A 17951-nucleotide genomic window follows, 5' to 3' on the forward strand; every position below is an offset into this window, starting at 1 on the left:
AGTGCCGTTATCCTCGCAATGTGAGATATTGAAAGGTATTGATAACAGGGGCGCCAATAGTTTTGACCCCATTCTTTTTTAGATTTAAAAAAAAACTTGTTAATGAAACCAATATTTTTTTAAATTTTATGAGTAAAATTTTATTTTTTTGCATACAATATAGCTGAGTATTTGTATTATTTATTTTATACAGTCTTTTTGGCTAAATTTCATCAGGGATGCCAAAAATGTTGTACCCAACTGTATATCATTGCTGACTCATTTGATTATTTTCATTATAGAAAAACTGGTGCCTTTTCAGAATATATGACACAATCGTGAACAGTACTTCATTTTGTTGGAATCACTCTGATCAAAGACCGGATCAAAATCTGTTTTCTTTTTTGCTAATTGTGACATACAATATCAGGGCCTGAATTGAATTATTCCAAACATGAAGCAAACTCAAAATCCAGAGGAATCATGCTCCTGTGCCTTTTGAAATGCTGTTTTAATGGCTGTTTTTCAAATATGTTGACAATAAAGTTCAATTGAATTCATTACTGAATATGAAAGCAACGTTAGCTGTAGCTCACTTGTTGCACTCTGTTTTCTGTTCTGCCTAAATGTCCATCCGGATGGCGAAGAGATAGTTAGAAAAGAGTGAGGCGGAGGTATAGCCCTTGTCACCATGGTAACAGAGGAACCTGTTCTCTTTAGCTGTTCCAAGCAGCAAGCTTCTCAAAACAAGAGAAAAGCATTAACAGGAAACCTCCACTTATGTCCTCCATTTTCACTTATGTCCTCCATTTTCACTTATGTCCTCTGTGAACATAGGATCTCTTGTTCTTCCTTCTAATATCAATGTTTCACACTAAATATCCCATTAGTTAATGTGACAATGCTTTAATACATTGTGCTTTTGAGAGAGAGTTGTGGTTAGATTAATGGAATACAGGGGGGATGTTCAGGGGAGGGGGAGTTTAAGGGTGGAATTCCAAAATGTGTCTTTCCAAGCAAGCTTTGAATATCACAGATGCATAGGGTCAAATCTGGAGTATGTGCAGGCTCCTAGCAACCACCAGTAACCATGTGCTGCCTTAGTAACCAATGTTGTCTACATTTTTGTAGAATAAGATATAAGCATTAAACCTAATTAGTACAGATACGCACATGCCCAGACACACACGCAAACATACACACACACACACACGCACACACACACGCACGCACGCACGCACGCACGCACGCACACACACAGATCTTATAGAGACTAATATACAGAGTAGATCTGGCTCTGGTGATAGCATAGTAGACTGAGAGGAATTCCTGGAGCAGCTTTGGGATAGGCTACCAACAGTCCTCATCTTGAGCAACAGCTTGTGATTATGTTGTCGGTGCGTCAGTAAATTGCCTACTGACGGCTATCCCGGGCTATAATTATGCACATCAATTTGCATGTTATTTCAGATTGCACACCGTCATTGATTTAGCCGGATTTTTATCAATTCAAATAGATTTAAAGGAATAGTTCACTCAAATTTCAAAATGTCATTGGTTTCCTTACCCTGTAAACAGTCTACACTCTTAGGTGCTATCTAGAACCTAAAACTGTTTTCCGACTGTCCCCATAGGAGAACCCTTTGAATAACCCTTTTTGGTTCCAGAGTGGGTTCTATAATGGAACCCCAAAATGGTTCTACTTGGAACCAAAAAGGGTTCTCCTATAGGGACAGCATAAGAACCCTTTTGGAACCCTTTTTTCAAGATATGACAGAAATCCATGCTTTGGTTTTGTTTAGCTGACCACATTTTTTTTTTAATGGTAACCTTCTTAGCATTTGTGACACAAATCCAATGAATGTCAATGGTACCTACTGTATATTAGTGGTTCATGTCCAAATCACCCTAAAGCGTCTAAAAATGTATTGTGTAGGCTAACTCAATTAAGTTACTATAGATGATTTGGACATGAAGTGTAAATAATTCTAACATAGTTAACTTACCATTGACTTGCATTGGTTCGTGCCACAAATGAAAAAAAGCTAGCATTTAAAACAGTGGCCACGTAAACAGACTGCTTACAGGGCAAGGAAAGCCAAATGTAATTTGGATGAACTATCCCTTTAACTTAGGAGGTAAATTAATCTTACACTCTCAACACAACTTTTCCCTTCCAACACCTTCTCCAGGGTCGATGTATTACCTTGATCAACACCGTCACCATTACCCTCGCACCGTTGTCTGGCAAATGCCAGATGGGCTGGTCCATTTTTAGCACCGTGGGCCTCTCTAAATTGTTGTTATTTTTTTTGCGCAAAATTGTAATTATATGGCTAATATTGGTGGCCTTGATATAAAAAATCGACCGGTGTGGGGGCCTCGAAGGGAAAAATGCGCTGGTGTGATAGAAATGCCTGGGCCGATTTCTGGTCCAAGTCCGTCCCTGGTGGTGACCGCGGTTCCAACCGCGCTGTTGCTCCTCAGTTCTTCACTGGTGCGCTTTGGACTACACACTTGACGCGCGCCTTTTCAGAAACGGATTTCCTATGTTGAGTTTGCTTTCATTGACATGTTGTGTTTGTACCAGTTAGCGACGATGTGCTGAAGCCACTGATAAACGATAGCTACTTGACAGTTCATTTTAGGTCCTGCCGCACGATGATAGAGAAACTGTTCGCAAAATCACCAGTGTCGCACCGTGACAAGTGAAGTGCAAGCAGCAGTCAACGGAGGTCCCTCTTGACAGGAGTCGTAGAAGGATGAAGTCGAGGAGAGACAAGCTGAAAATCCCCTCCCTTACTTTGGAGTAAGTTTGCATGCTTTTATATAGTGTATAACTTATGCACATTGATCTACATGATCATTCATTCATGTTGTCGGGGAACCATGGGAAATCACTTATATTTTATTAAGGTAAGTAAATGTAGCCTAAGTGCACCTTTGGGTATAATGTTCTATTATTCATGTATGTAGGGCCTACTGTAGCCTATGTTTGACTATATATAATCAATTAGTGTCTTAGATGTTATAATAGTCCACAATCCCTATAGACTACTGTACTCTGATGCACTCAAATCATGCTTATTTTTCTGTGAGTATTTGAAGTGATAGATATGGTACACTCTTGGAATAAAAGGTGCTATCTAGAACCTTTAAAGGGTCCTTCAGTTGTCACCATAGGAGAACCCCTTGAAGAACCCTTGTTGGTTCCAGGTGGAACCTTTTTGTTTCCAAGTAGAACCGTTTTGGGTTCCAGGGAGAACCTTTCCACAGAGGGTTCTACGTGGAACCAAAAATGGTTCTCCTATGCGAACAGCCGAAGAATCCTTTTTTTTCCTGAGAGTTTACAGCGATTGAAGCCCTAATAGTAGCTAGCCTACAGTATGTGCTTGATAAGAAAAGACAACAGGCTACAGTGGTGTGCCAATGTATTTCTCAACTCTACCAGTTGCAACCAGTTTCTGGCACGCAGTATGGAACACGCAGTATGGAACCCACAGACACCTAGTGTGTTTCCCAATGAGACCCACTCAGCTTGTAGGCTGCAGGAGTTTTTAACACGCATTGATTGAGTGAATATCGTGGTGTAGAACTCAGAACGTTAATTTATTTTTCTGTCTCTTTGTCTATTGAGATTTGACCAATGACTTAAGCTAGTTCTGCAAGATGAGCTACTATAGCCAGCCTACTTGGCATATTTATGTTGGTGAATTTATGGATGTTGGTATATACTGTACTTTGTTGAAATTGAACCAATTATCAGATCATAAACTGAATGTTAATTTGAGGGATGCGTCTCACTTTGTTGGTGGGTGGGGGGATAGGAATTTGTCTACATTCAATCCAGAAATACATTAGACTAGATGTTTTTCAAAGTTATCTCCGCACACAGATTATATGCCTTTTTCAGAATTATTGTCAAGATGTCACATAGCTTTGATTCAGGCCAGCGTCAAACACGTGTTTCACATATCACTCACTCCCTACACAAATGTCTGTCATTTTGGAAATATGCACCCATTTTCCAAACGCTTTACTGTGATTCTTGCCTCCTTCAAAGGATTAGCACTGCTGCAGTTCTCTTCTTTCCACCCACTCTCCATTCTGAGCCAATGTAGCCAGGGGCTGCCTGTTTGCCTGCCTGCTGCCCACTAGACGCTGATCCATAAAGCGTAGGAGCTTTTTCTCCAAAATCTGACTCTCCCATGGATCACAGGCTCAGCGTAGGGTATTGACCCCCCAGTTTTGTGGGTGCAGCACGACGAGCAACATGAACGCACTGCAGAGACCCTTTTCTAAGCAACCACTGTGTTCACAGAACGCTTCACACAAAGTTTTTTTTATCACAAAATGAAAGCAAAACATGGGAGCTCTCAGGTTTGACCGTGTGTTGCAGCAAATGCAGCTCCCCCAAACGTCTACCTCTACTGGATATAAACATAACACCTCACGCACTAATTAAGTAGGTGGAGAGCTGCAATCTAACGATTAACAATGAGGTGACGCACAATGTGGAACAATCTAATTCAGAGCGTTGTAGATGGGTTGGAGGGGTGAGAAAAAAATATTTTGAAATGATGAGGCGTGACTGTGAGTGATAGGTAATTATGAGTTAGCACAGTGCAGTGTCTTTGTGCAGAGGCTTGTTTTCCAACCATCTCTTTATTACTATGACAACAGGCTCATCTCGCTGCTGCAGAAGCCAGTGCTATGTTCTGCACTGGATCTGAAGAGCCCTCTGCTGCAGCAGCACTAAAACCATATCAACATTGTTGTACATGAAAATCAATAAAGCCAGCCTTCCAGCAGGGTCAGCAACTTCGGACGGCCAGCCTGCTACGGTATTATAGCTGAACGGTCATATTTTGACATGTGAGCAAGATGGCAGATGTTTTGGGGTGTGTTTCTATAGTGAGTCTTCCTATAGAATATGGCTGTGACTGTCATGGAATTTCGAGGACGGTTGTTGTTTATTTTGTAATATATATTTTTAAGTGTTCTCCTCCGCTCCTGACTGCATGTGCTTCCATATAAATAGATGATATGTATATGTGTGCTGCTGCTGCAGGGAGGGGGGTTCAGCCGAGGTAGCCAAAGACTTGTCTGCTAGAACACCTTGCTTGTTTCAGCAAGGAGCAAGAAAGTTTCACCACGTTGTTAAGAATCCATGTTATCGCAGAAACAGACTCAAACGCACGGATGCCCAGCCTTGCCGTCTTCAGTCAGCTGTTCGTTCCACAAAACAAACAAAAACAGTTATGACAGTTATTTTCTTTTTGTGACGGTTTTCACCCATAACTGTCGGTTACACGGAATTGTGACAGCCCTACTATAGAATACAGAGGACAGCATGAGCTTATTGTATGTTCAAAACATAAGAACAGAACTTTCAGGCTCCATCTCAGTGTGCTTCATTCTATATCTAGAGGACTCCTGATATCTCCAGGAGTGATAAGTATAATTTCTGTCTTCATCAGTTGTCTTTTTGCTAGCTAGGGCCATTTACTTTAAGTGCTGTCTGTGTTCCCTATGTGTGAACTGCTGACTGCTATTAACTTGCAGATGATTGTTGACATATCAACCAGGATGAAGGTTTATGGAAATTTGTGACTGTTGCTGTCTTCATAATCAGTGGCTCTATTGGAGGGGGAGTGGTTTCTCCTCTCCTAGACAATCACTACCGGGAGGTGAGGACAGGGCAAGGGGATACCTACCGTAGTCAGTTGCACAACTGAATGCATTCAACTGAAATGTGTCTTCCACAATTAACCCAACCCCTCTGAATCAGAGAAGTGCATGGGGGGTGCCTTAATCGCCGTCCACCTCATCTGCGTCCTGGGAGCAGTTGTTTTTGGGGGTTAACTGCCTCGCTTAAGGGTAGAACGGCACATTTTTTCACCTTGCCGGCTCAGGGATCTGAACCAGCAAACTTCCAATTACTGGCCCAAAGCTCTTAACCGCTAGACTATGTGCTTTTCACCTCTGCAAGGGAATTAGTGTTAGTAATTCAGTCTCCCCTGTTTTCTCAGTGGCAGCTGTCAGTGGCAAAACTAAGACCGTCGCCGAAACAAAGACAGTTCTGCTGAGTTATTTGAGGTAGGAAATAAAAGAAGAAGGTTCCACACCACTCCCTCACTTGAGTATCTTACCTAGTTATTTTCAGATGATCTCATTTTGCTATTTTGTAGCTTTAGCAACTATGTGTGTGTTTTCTATACCCATTTGCTCCTTTCCCTGTAGGCTTTACAGACACTCCCCACCCTTGGTTGCAACCCTTCTAATTTAGTGTAACCTGCTCACACAACCCATGTGGAATTCCTGGTCTCTTGCAGCGTTTGAAACTGACAATCTGCGGTCAAGAACGCCGAGTTCGTCTCAGCCTATGCTTGAAAAAAAAATAGGATACCCATTAGCCAACGCCAATGGCGACAGCTTGTCTTACTGGGGTCCGACACATGCTGCCCTTCAGTCCTTTGACTTTTTGGCCCTGATGTAGACATGGGTCACCCCAGAGAACACTGTTACTTCAGCTGCTCTCACTTCATCTGATTACGTTTTTCTGTCATAGGCCGAGAGCATGTGGTTGTCGTGGTGGTGACACAGGGCTACTCATTTCTCCAAAGTGGACATTTTCTCGTCTCCCTCTCTCACCTGTCCATCTCCTCATTTTAATTCCATGCCGTCACTGTCACTTATCCACTCAGGCTTAACATTGTTGCCATCTATTTCCCACTAGATGCCCTTAGAGAGTTCCTCAATGAGCTTGAAACCTTGATAAGCTCATTTCCTGATGATGGCTCACCCCTCTTTGTACTTGGCGACTTCAACTTCCTGATCAAATTAATTTTGATTAATTTCTTTCCAACTCTTTCTTTCCCCTCCTTGCCCCTTTTGACCTTCCCCAGTCCCCTCCCACTCACAAGGCAGGCAATATGCTTGACCTCATCTTGACCTCATCTGTTCGCCTATTAATCTCACTTCAACCGCCCTCCAGGTCTCTGATCACTACTTTGTTTCCTTTTCTGTCTCCCTCTCTTCCAACCCTAGCCACTCGGCTCATGACCATCTGGATAGAGGCTGTCGCAATCTTCACTCTCTTTCTCCCACTACTCTCTCCTCTTCTATCCTATCATCTCTCCCTTCTGCTAAATCCTTCTCCCTCCTGTCTCCTGATTCTATCTCTTCGATTCTACTCTTCTCCCTTTCTGCATCCTATGATTTGCACTCTCTCCTTTCCTCCTGTCCGGCTCGGCCCTCCCCTCCTGCTCCATGGCTGAGTCACTCATTGCTAGCTTGCAGAACAGGGCTGCAGGCAGCTGAGCAAAGATTTTGAAAAATTAAACTTCCGGAGGACCTATCATCCTTTCATTCCCTCCTCTATTCCTTCTCTTCCTCTGTATCTGCTGCTAAAGTTACTTTATATCACTCTAAATTTCAAGCTTCTTCCTTTAACCCTAGGAAACTCTTTCCCACCTTCTCCTCCCTCCTTGGAACTGCCAATCTGCGGTCAAGAACACAGAGTTTCTCTCAGCCTATGCTTTTTTATTTATTAGGCTCCCCATTAGCTGATGCCGAAGGTGGCAGCTTGTCTCCTTAGTCCCCCACCCCCTTCCCCTCCCTCCTCCCTCTCTGCGTACAACTTTGACCTTCTCCCATTCCTCACTTCCTTCATCAACTCATCCCTGACCATTGGCTGTGTCCTCTCTGACATAGAAAACTACAGACTGGTATCCATTCTTGCTTTTATTTCCAAAACACTTCAGCCTGCTGTCTCTGACCAATTCTCTCACTATCTGTCTCAGAAAGATCTTCTTGACCCTAACCTGTCACGCTTCAAGACGGGTCACTCAACCGAGCCTGCTCTTCTCTGTGTCATGGAGGCTCTCTCTGCCAAAGCTGACTCTCTCCTCTGTTCTCATCCTCCTAGATCTATCCACTGCCTTCGACACAGTGAACCATCAGATCCTCCTCTCCACCCTCTCAGGGCTGGGGTCTCAGGCTTGGCATACTCTTGGATTGCATCCTACCTGGCAGGCCGCTCCTACCAGGTCACATGGAGAGGATCTGTGTCTGCACCATGTACTTTCACTACTGGTGTTCCCCAGGGCTCAGTTCTAGGCCCTCTCCTCTTCTCTCTATACACCAGTCACTCGACTCTGTCATATCCTCACATTGTCTCTTTTTAATATATATATATATATTTTACCTTCATTTAACTAGGCAAGTCAGTTAAGAACAAATTCTTTTTTTCAATGCCGGCCTAGGGACAGTGGGTTAATTGCCTTGTTCAGGGGCAGAACGGCAGATTTGTACCTTGTCAGCTCAGGAATTCGATCTTGCAATCTTTCGGTTACTAGTCCAACGTCCTAACCATTAGGCTACCTGCTGCCCTTCTATCATTGCTATGCAGATGACACTCAACTACTTTTCTCCTTCCCCCCTTCTGGCACCCAGGTGACGACACGCATCTCTGCGTGCCTGGCAGATATCTCAGCTTGGATGTCGGCCCACCACCTCAAGCTCAACCTCTACAAGACGGAGTTGCTCTTCCTCACGGGAAAGGCCTACCTGCTCCAAGACCTCTCCATTACGGTTGACAACTCCACAGTGTCCCCCTCCCAGAGTGCAAAGAACCTGGTGTGACCCTGGACACCCTGTTGTTCTCTGCAAACATCAAAGCAATGACTCGCTCCTGCAGGTTCATGCTCTACAACATCCGTAGTGTACGACCCTATCTCACACAGGAAGCGCCGCAGGTCCAGGCAGTTGCAGTTGTCATCTCCCGTCTGGATTTCTGCAACTTGCTGTTGGTTGAGATCCCCGCTTGTGCCATCAAACCCCTGAAACTTATTCAGAATGCTGCAGCCCACCTGGTGTTCAACCTTCCCAAGTTTTCCCATATTGCCCTGCTTCTCCACACACTCCACCGGCTTCCAGTCAAAGTTTTGATTTACTACAAAATGATACTTGCTAATGGAGCAGCAAGAGGAAGAACGGCCCCTTCTTACCTTTAAGCTATGCCCAAATCATACACCCCAACCCAAGCACTCCGTTCTGCCACATCTGGTCTTTTGTCCCCCAGCGCCCCCCCCCCCCCCTTACCCCCTCCTCATGCCCAAACCTGACACCCCCCCCCACATAAAAAGGCTTTTGTGAACTAACACTCCCAATTTAGTCTTTTCCCCCTTACTAGCTCTGACTTTACTGATAGCTAATTTATTGAGGAAAAATGTATTTACTATGACTGTGATATGTGGTTGTCCCAACTAGCTATCTTAAGATGAAAGCACTAACTGTAAGTCGCTCTGGATAAGAACGTCTGCTATATGACTAAAATGTCAAATGTAAATATAAGGCTATGTACCGGTATGTATATATCTGACACGCTATATATTTAGATTCTCAGATTGTGTCTACATTGGGACATTAGGCTAGACCTATCAGACAACCAGTGTTATAGAGCTAGACTTGGATAATAACCTTTTAATGGGAAACCAGCCCAAAGTAATCAATGGTCTAAAAGATCTGTTCATTTAACTTATGCTTTGACTGAAAACAGCAAGACCATTGTGCTGTTGTTGCTGTTAGAAATACTAAGGTTCCTAAGACAGACCCACGCTTTATTCGTAAGAGACATCTGAAGAGTTTTAATGAGCAGGCTTTCTTTCATGATTTGTTTTATTTTGACTGGAGCAAGATTGAGCTTATTCCTGATGTGGAAACTGCCTGTAAATTCTTTAATGATGTTTTTTTCCCCAAATAGTAAACAAACATGCCCCATTCCGCAGGTTCAGAGTTAAAGGGAGGGATAATCCATGGTTTTCTTCTGAGCTGTCTTGTATTTTTCACAAATGTAATCTAGCCTGGGCTAAAGCAAGGAAATCATGTTCTAATGCTGATTGGCTTCTTTTTAGACAGTTACGAAACAAGTGTTATTTTCTTCTCAGGAAGGCCAAGTCTGAATATTTTATGTCTGTTACCACTGATAACCTGAATGACCGTAGAAAGTTTTGGAAGGCTATTAAGTCTATGCCTGGTAACAGTAATGTTAATGAATGACTGTCATGTGTATTGAAGGACTTTGTTGCTGCATATGACAAAACTGAAATGCTGAATTGTTTCAATGAGCACTTTGTATCATCTGGTAGGCTGTTTGATTCAGTGTCTTCTGTCTCTGTACAACCCTGTGTGGATGAACCAGCAAGAGCTGGTCAAACTTTTAGCTTTTTGCCATTCTCAGTGCAGGAGGTACATAAAGCCCTGAAATCCTTCTTGATCCCTGCTTTTTAAATCTGGCAGCTGATTTCATAGCGGAACCACTTACCTATCTGTTCAATCTAACCCTGGATGGTAATATTATTCCAAAGATCTGGAAATCAGCATTTGTCCTACCACTTTTAAAAGGAGGAGATCCAACTCTTTTAAATAATTATAGGCCAATCTCAAAGCTGTCACCCCTGGTGAAAATACTTGAAACCCTTGTGAGTGAACGGCTAAAATAGTATATAAAAACTAACTAAATTTTATCAATATACCAATCGGGCTTAAGAAAGAAGCATAGCACAATTACAGCAGCCATGAAGGTTTTAAATGATTTCACTGAAGCCCTTGACAAAAAACAGCACTGTGTCTCACTTTTTATTGATCTCGCTAAGGCTTTTGATACAGTTGATCATGCTATACTGAGGCAGAGATTGTCGAGTGTAGGTCTTTCGGAGCATGCAGTTGCATAGTTTGCTAACTATCTGTCTGATAGAACTCAGTGCACTCAATTTGATGGGCTCATGTCTGTTAAAGTGTTTGTCTATAATGGTGTGCCCCCGGGCTCTGTACTTGGTCCCCTCTTATTCACTATTTATATAAATAATTTAGACAACAATGTGCTAAATGCGCAATTTCAATGTTATGATGGTGATACTGTTATTTATTGTTGTGCCTTGTCTCTCACAAAAGCTTTCCAGAACTTGCAAACTGCTTGTTATACTGTTCAACATACCTTGTGTCAATTGAAGCTTATCCTCAATACTAATTTTTTTTTAACTAATGGTGTTTTCTAATGCAAGAAATAGATCTCTGAACCTTTTACCTATTACTACCTGTCAGGGCAATGAGATTGAGACTCATATAAATTTCTTGGAATTTTAATTGATGGCGGCTTCTCTTTTAAATTGCATATTCAACAACTTACAAAAACATTGAAGCTGAAGTTGGCATTTTATTTTAGGAATAAGGCCTGTTTTTCTTTTGAAGCCAGAAACAGGCTAGTATCAGCTACATTTATGCCTTTACTAGACTATGGGGATATTTTATATATGAATGCTTCCGCTCAGTGTTTGAGATCAATTGACACCCTTTACCATGGCGCATTGAGATTTATTTTTAAACTGCAAAACCCTTACGCACCACTGCACTTTATGTACCAGGGTTGGCTGGTCTTCTCTAGTCACTCGTAGGCTCAGTCACTGGTATACTTTTATTTACAAAGCCACTTTGGCTTCACTACCATTTTATTTGGGGATTTTTTTTGTTCCGAAATGTGGTGGGTACTCTCTTCGTTCGCAGGACTTTATCCTGCTAACTCTGTTCCAAATGTCCGAACTGAATTTGGTTAAAGGGCTTTTATGTACTCTGCGCCATCAGCTTGGAACGCCTTACAAAATACTTTTAAACTGGAAGAACTTGTCCCGATTGGTGTTTTTAAATAACTGATGAATGATCTTGAGACTGATTCCCTGACCTGTCAATATTTTTAATTTTAATTTGCTGTTTTATGATTTTTTTATTCTCTTGTGAATTCTATGGTTTTTACTAGATTACTTGTAGTTTTTCATGTTGTCTGTCTGTAATTGTACAATAACTTGGTGCTGCCTATCTTGGCCAGGACCCTCTTGAAAAAGAGATTTCAAATCTCAATGAGCCCTTCCTGGTTAAATAAAGGTAAAAAAATTTTTTTTTAATGAAAGCAAGTCAGCAAAAAATCATGCTGTGACATGCCCTGGACATCGATTTGGTGTCTTGTACAGAACACTGAAATGACTATCCGATGACAGACTATTATCCATACAATCTGGAAGAAGTATCCCAAAACACAGCTGGGAAGTAAGTTGGTGTCATTTGCAAACAGTTGCCGAGTGTCTATCACAGACCTATAATGTCAGCCAATGAAAGTGAGACCTTGGGGTGCATCTCAGCCATTACCCAGGCACTGGTAGGCAACAGCGACCGTGCTGAGTCAGCACACTGATCCATGTGACCGTGTCTTGCCTTACAGTTTGTCACCCACTTGCCAGAGCCCAACTCTACTGAGCCCATGCAGCCCATGCAGCCCCTGCAGCCCCTTACAAACCCTACATCCCTGGAGGTAAGAAAGACAGCCCACATACAGCACACAGCCACATACAGCCACACAAGGGCATCAGGCCCACTTTATAGAACGGACAGGTGGCTTGAGAACAGCTCCTGTGAGGAATTATGAAGATAGCTTTAAAGCAGACTTTGCATTTACAGACAGTATTTTTGCTAATTTAATTTCACTGATGAAAGCACATTTTTCATCGCAGTAACATTGGCTAATTTGCTGAACGATAAACGTTAAAACTCTGAACCATATTGTTTAGATAAAATGTTGCAACGTGCAAAATGCAGCTGCTAGAAATTGTCTTAACTATTGGAAGTCATTCGGAGGAAATGTTCCCTGGCTTATGGTGGTTGCCTGGCAACCCCCAATGGTACACTGCAGAGGAAAGGAAAACGATATGGCAAACCGAAGCAGCATACAGCATGCTATGTAGAGCACTAGGTTAGTGTAATACATATAGTGAGAAATCATCTGTATCCTGATAATTTGGCAAAACTACCAAGAATATTGTTCAGTTCTGTTCACAGAGGAACTGTATTATACCAGTAATAGTTTTTGAAATGACATTTGGTTGAACTTCATTTTAGTTTGATCAAATTATTTTTTTGACCACAAAGATTTCTTAATTTTACAACACTAAAGTGTTGTGTATCAATTTCTTTCTCTACACCAGTGGTTCCTAAACTTTTTAAAGTCCCGAACCCCTTCAAACATTCAACCTCCAGCTGCGTACTCCCTCTAGCACCAGGGTCAGCGCACTCTCAAATGTTATTTTTTGCCATCATTGTAAGCCTGCCACACACACTATACTATACGATACATTTATTAAACATAAGAATGAGTGTGAGTTTTTGTCACAACCCAGCTCGTGGGAAGTGACAAAGAGCTCTTATAGGACCAGGGCACAAATAATAATATAATAATAATCAATAAATTTGCTCTTTATTTAACCATCTTACATATAAAACCTTATTTGTTAATCGAAAATGGTGAATGACTCACCACAGGTTAATGAGAAGGGTGTGCTTGAAAGGATGTATTGGAGAGAGTTTGTATTTTTTCACACACAGTCTGTGCCTGTATTTAGTTTTCATGCTATTGAAGGCCGAGAATCCACTCTCACATAGGTAGGTGGTTGCAAAGGGCATCAGTGTCTTAGCAGCGCGATTTGCCAAGACAGGATATTCTGAACGCAGCCCAATCCAGAAATCTGGCAGTGGCTTCTGATTAAATTAAATTTTCACAGAACCGCTTGTTGTAATTTCAATAAAGCTCTCTTGTTCAGATATCTGTAAGTGGACTGGATGCAGGATATGAAAGGGATAACGAATCCAGTTGTTTGTGTCATCCGTTTTGGGAAAGTACCTGCGTAATTGCGCACCCAACTCACTCAGGTGCTTAGCTATATCACATTTGACATTGTCTGTAAGCTTGAGTTCATTTGCGCACAAAAAATCATATAATGATGGAAAGACCTGTGTGTTGTCCTTGTTACTGCAGACAGAGAAGAGCTCCAACTTCTTAATCATAGCCTCAATTTTGTCCTGCACATTGAATATATATTTGCAGAGAGTCCCTGTAATCCTAGGTTCAGATCATTCAGGCGAGAAAAAACAGCACTCAGATAGGCCAGTTGTGTGAGAAACTCGTCATCATGCAAGTGGTCAGACAAGTGAAAATGATGGTCAGTAAAGAAACTTTAAACTCGTCTCTCAATTTAAAAAAACATGTCAATACTTTGCTTATTGATAACCAGCACACTTCTGTATGTTGTAAAAGTATTACATAGTCGCTGCCCATATCATTGCATAGTGCAGAAAATACACAAGAGTTCATGGGCCTTGCATTCTGGAGTCAGGAATTCCCTTTGCAGCAAGAGCCTCTCAGTGGATGCTGCAGTGTACCCAAATGGCGTCGGGAGCATCTGCTGGAACGCGCGTTACCACTCCACTATGTCTCCCTGCCATGGCTTTTGCGCAATCAGTACAGATACCAACACATCTTGACCACCAAAGTCCATTTGATGTCACAAAGCTGTCAGTACTTAAAAAAGATCCTCTCTTGTTGTCCTGGTTTCCAGTGGTTTGCAGAAGAGGATGTCTTCCTTAATTGACCCCCCATAAACGTAACGGACATATACCAGGAGCTGTGCTAGGCCCGCCACGTCTGTTGACTCATCCAGCTGTAACGCATAGAATTCACTGGCTTGTATGCGAAGCAGTAATTGTTTCAAAACATATCCTGCCATGTCACTGATGTGTCGTGAAACAGTGTTGTTTGATGAAGGCTTAAAAAATATCCTCTCTGTACAGTTGTTTTGCCTTTTCCCCCAGCATTGTCCCAGTCACGTGGTCAATAAAGCTGCCAGTTGAGGACTTGAGGACTTCTGTTTCTCAAACTAGACACACTAATGTACTTGTCCTCTTGCTCAGTTGTGCACCGGGAAATGCCACTCCTTTTTCTTTTTTTTCTTCTTTAAATTTTTTTTATCCCCTTTTCGTGGTATCCAATTGCTAGTAATTACTATCTTGTCTCATTGCTACAACTCCCGTACGGGCTCGGGAGAGACGAAGGTCGAAAGCCATGCGTCCTCCGAAGCACAACCCAACCAGCCGTACTGCTTCTTAACACAGCGCGCCTCCAACCCGGAAGCCAGCCGCACCAATGTGTCGGAGGAAACACCGTGTACCTGGCCCCCCTTGGTTGGCGCGCACTGCGCCCAGCCCGCCACAGGAGTCGCTGGAGCGCGATGAGACAAGGATATCCCTACCGGCCAAACCCTCCCTACCCCAGACGACGCTAGGCCAATTGTGCGTCGCCCCACGGACCTTCCGGTCGCGGCCGGCTGCGACAGAGCCTGGGCACGAACCCAGAGACTCTGGTGGCGCAGTTAGCACTGCGATGCAGTGCCCTAGACCACAATTTGCTAAATTATTAATGAGTGTCTGATAAGTGCTTTGAAATATAGCCCTAACTAGTCCTGGAATCTTCTTTGGAGATTTTTGGTATTTGGCAAAAAAATTGTTCTGGTAATTTTCACATAGAAACCTCATCGGGAGGATTGATGTTTGACATGCTTTTTACATCATTATCACAAATCATTTTTAGAGAACACATGCCTCCAGAATACATGCCTCCAGAATCATTTTTTCACTAAAGCTAATATATAGTTCATATATATTTGCATTATGACCTATGGATTGGTTGAATTAAAATGCCAGCAACACTTCATATTATTCAGTGCCCCATGAAATTACACCATATACTGTATATACTGAACAAAAATATAAACGCAACATGCAACAATTTCAAAGATTTTACTGAGTTACAGTTCATATATGGCAATCAGTCAATTGAAATAAATTCTGTAGGCCCTAATCTATGGATTTCACATGCCTGGGAATACAGATATGCATCTGTTGGGGTGTGGATCAGAAAACCAGTCAGTATCTGGTGTGACCACCATTTGCCTCGTGCAGCGCGACACATCTCCTTCACATAGAGTTGATCAGGCTGTTGATTGTGGCCTGTGGAATGTGGTCCCACTGCTCTTCAATGGCTGTGCAAAGTTGCTGGATATTGGCGTAAACTGGAACACGCTGCCATAGACGTCGATCTAGAGTATCCCAAACGTGCTCAATGGGTGATAAGTCTGGTGGGTATGCAGGCCACGGAAAAATTGGGAAATTTTCAGCTTCCAGGAATTATGTACAGATCCTTGCGACTTGGGCTGTGCATTATCATGCTGAAACATTAGGTGATGGCGGCGGATGAATGGTACGACAATGGGCCTCAGGAACTCTTCACGGTATTGCTGAGCATTCAAATTGCCATCGATAAAATGCTATTGTGTTCATTGTCCGCAGCTTATGCCTGCCCATACCATAACCACCCCGCCATCATGGGGCACTCTGTTCACAACGTTGACATCCGCAAACCGCTCGGCCAAACGACATTTTTTATTTATTTTTTATTTTACCGTTATTTTACCAGGTAAGTTGACTGAGAACACGTTCTCATTTGCAGCAACGACCTGGGGAATAGTTACAGGGGAGAGGAGGGGGATGAATGAGCCAATTGTAAACTGGGGATTATTAGGTGACCATGATGGTTTGAGGGCCAGATTGGGAATTTAGCCAGGACACCGGGGTTAACACCCCTACTCTTACGATAAGTGCCATGGGATCTTTAATGACCTCAGAGAGTCAGGACACCCGTTTAACGTCCCATCCGAAAGACGGCACCCTACACAGGGCAGTGTCCCCAATCACTGCCCTGGGGCATTGGGATATTTTATTTTTAGACCAGAGGAAAGAGTGCCTCCTACTGGCCCTCCAACACCACTTCCAGCAGCATCTGGTCTCCCATCCAGGGACTGACCAGGACCAACCCTGCTTAGCTTCAGAAGCAAGCCAGCAGTCGTATGCAGGGTGGTATGCTGCTGGCATCATACACGAAGTCTGCGCTTGTGAAGCCATTTGGACGTACTGCCAAATTCTCTAAAATGACGTTGGAGGCGGATTATGGTAAAGAAATTAACATTTAATTATCTGACAACAGCTCTGGTGGACATTCCTGCAGTCAGCATGCCACTTACACGCTCCCTCAAAACTTGAGACATCTGTAGCATTGTGTTGTGTGACAGAACTTCATATTATAGTGGCCTTTTATTGCCCCCAGCACAAGGTGCACCTGTGTAATGTCCATGCTGTTTAATCAGCTTCTTCATATGCCACACCTGTCAGGTAGATGGATTATCTTGGAAAATGAGAAATGCTCACTAACATGGGAGGGATGTAAACAAATGTGTGCACAACATTTGAGAAAAGTAATCTTTTTGTGCATTTTCTGGGATCTTTTATTTCAGCTCATGAAACATGGGACCAACACTTTACATGTTGCGTTTCTATTTTTGTTCAATGTAGATTCTACAGACCCTACTGAGTGCTCCCAACACCACTTTTACATAGGCACCAAAATAATGTTTTTCACTTAAGCCCAATGTTGTCAAAATATCCGGTCTGAGCATTGTATTTTTCAATAGTGGTCTCAAGTTTTACATATTTAAAACAATTCCCATAAATTCCTTCTTGCATTTGCTTATAAGCACAATAAAAATCGACATTAACCTTGCAATGTTTTTAAATGCCGGTTTTTATTTTAAAGGTTTCCTTTGTTAACGCAGGAAGTGACGTCTTCATTTGTGCTGAACAGAATACTAGTGAAAAGTCTACTGTGTCTATGGTAGTAGGCTATATCAGTCAACGATGGAGTTTTGGCAGCAGAGAGAGTAGCCCATGTCCACCGGGAACACTATCCAGGCAGAAGATGTAGGCCTAGGTGCTTGGTTATGAGGCAAAATAAAGCGAAGGTGGCGCTGAAACTTGGCTTCTTCAGTCATGAAGAAGTTGGATGATAGCCACGCTGACTAGCTAGTCCAGGCAACACAACATACTGCCACGGCGATGGAGGGTCTACCCGTTGTTTTGTGGGTTTCATTCTCGGGTCCTGTATCTACCATCTAGAAGGAGATTCAATAATTATTTATTTTGGATCGGAATATGTGTTCTTTTTCGTTCTAAACAACATCCACCATGTCGGATCCAAGTTA

The 17951-nt window shown here is 42.6% G+C and overlaps 1 protein-coding gene across 1 annotated transcript in view; it reads left to right on the plus strand.

Moving 5' to 3' along the window:
• The first annotated feature begins 2703 nt into the window (after nt 1–2703).
• The window catches only part of LOC129810941 (microtubule-associated serine/threonine-protein kinase 3-like), a 58862-nt gene continuing 43614 nt past the window's right edge, over nt 2704–17951 (plus strand). The window contains 2 exon segments of the mRNA XM_055861960.1: nt 2704–2788; nt 12254–12343. Of these exon segments, the coding sequence (XP_055717935.1) occupies nt 2742–2788; nt 12254–12343 (137 nt within the window). The 5' untranslated portion in view covers nt 2704–2741.

The sequence above is a fragment of the Salvelinus fontinalis genome, chromosome 14, assembly GCF_029448725.1.
Source record: "Salvelinus fontinalis isolate EN_2023a chromosome 14, ASM2944872v1, whole genome shotgun sequence".
Taxonomy (NCBI): domain Eukaryota; kingdom Metazoa; phylum Chordata; class Actinopteri; order Salmoniformes; family Salmonidae; genus Salvelinus; species Salvelinus fontinalis.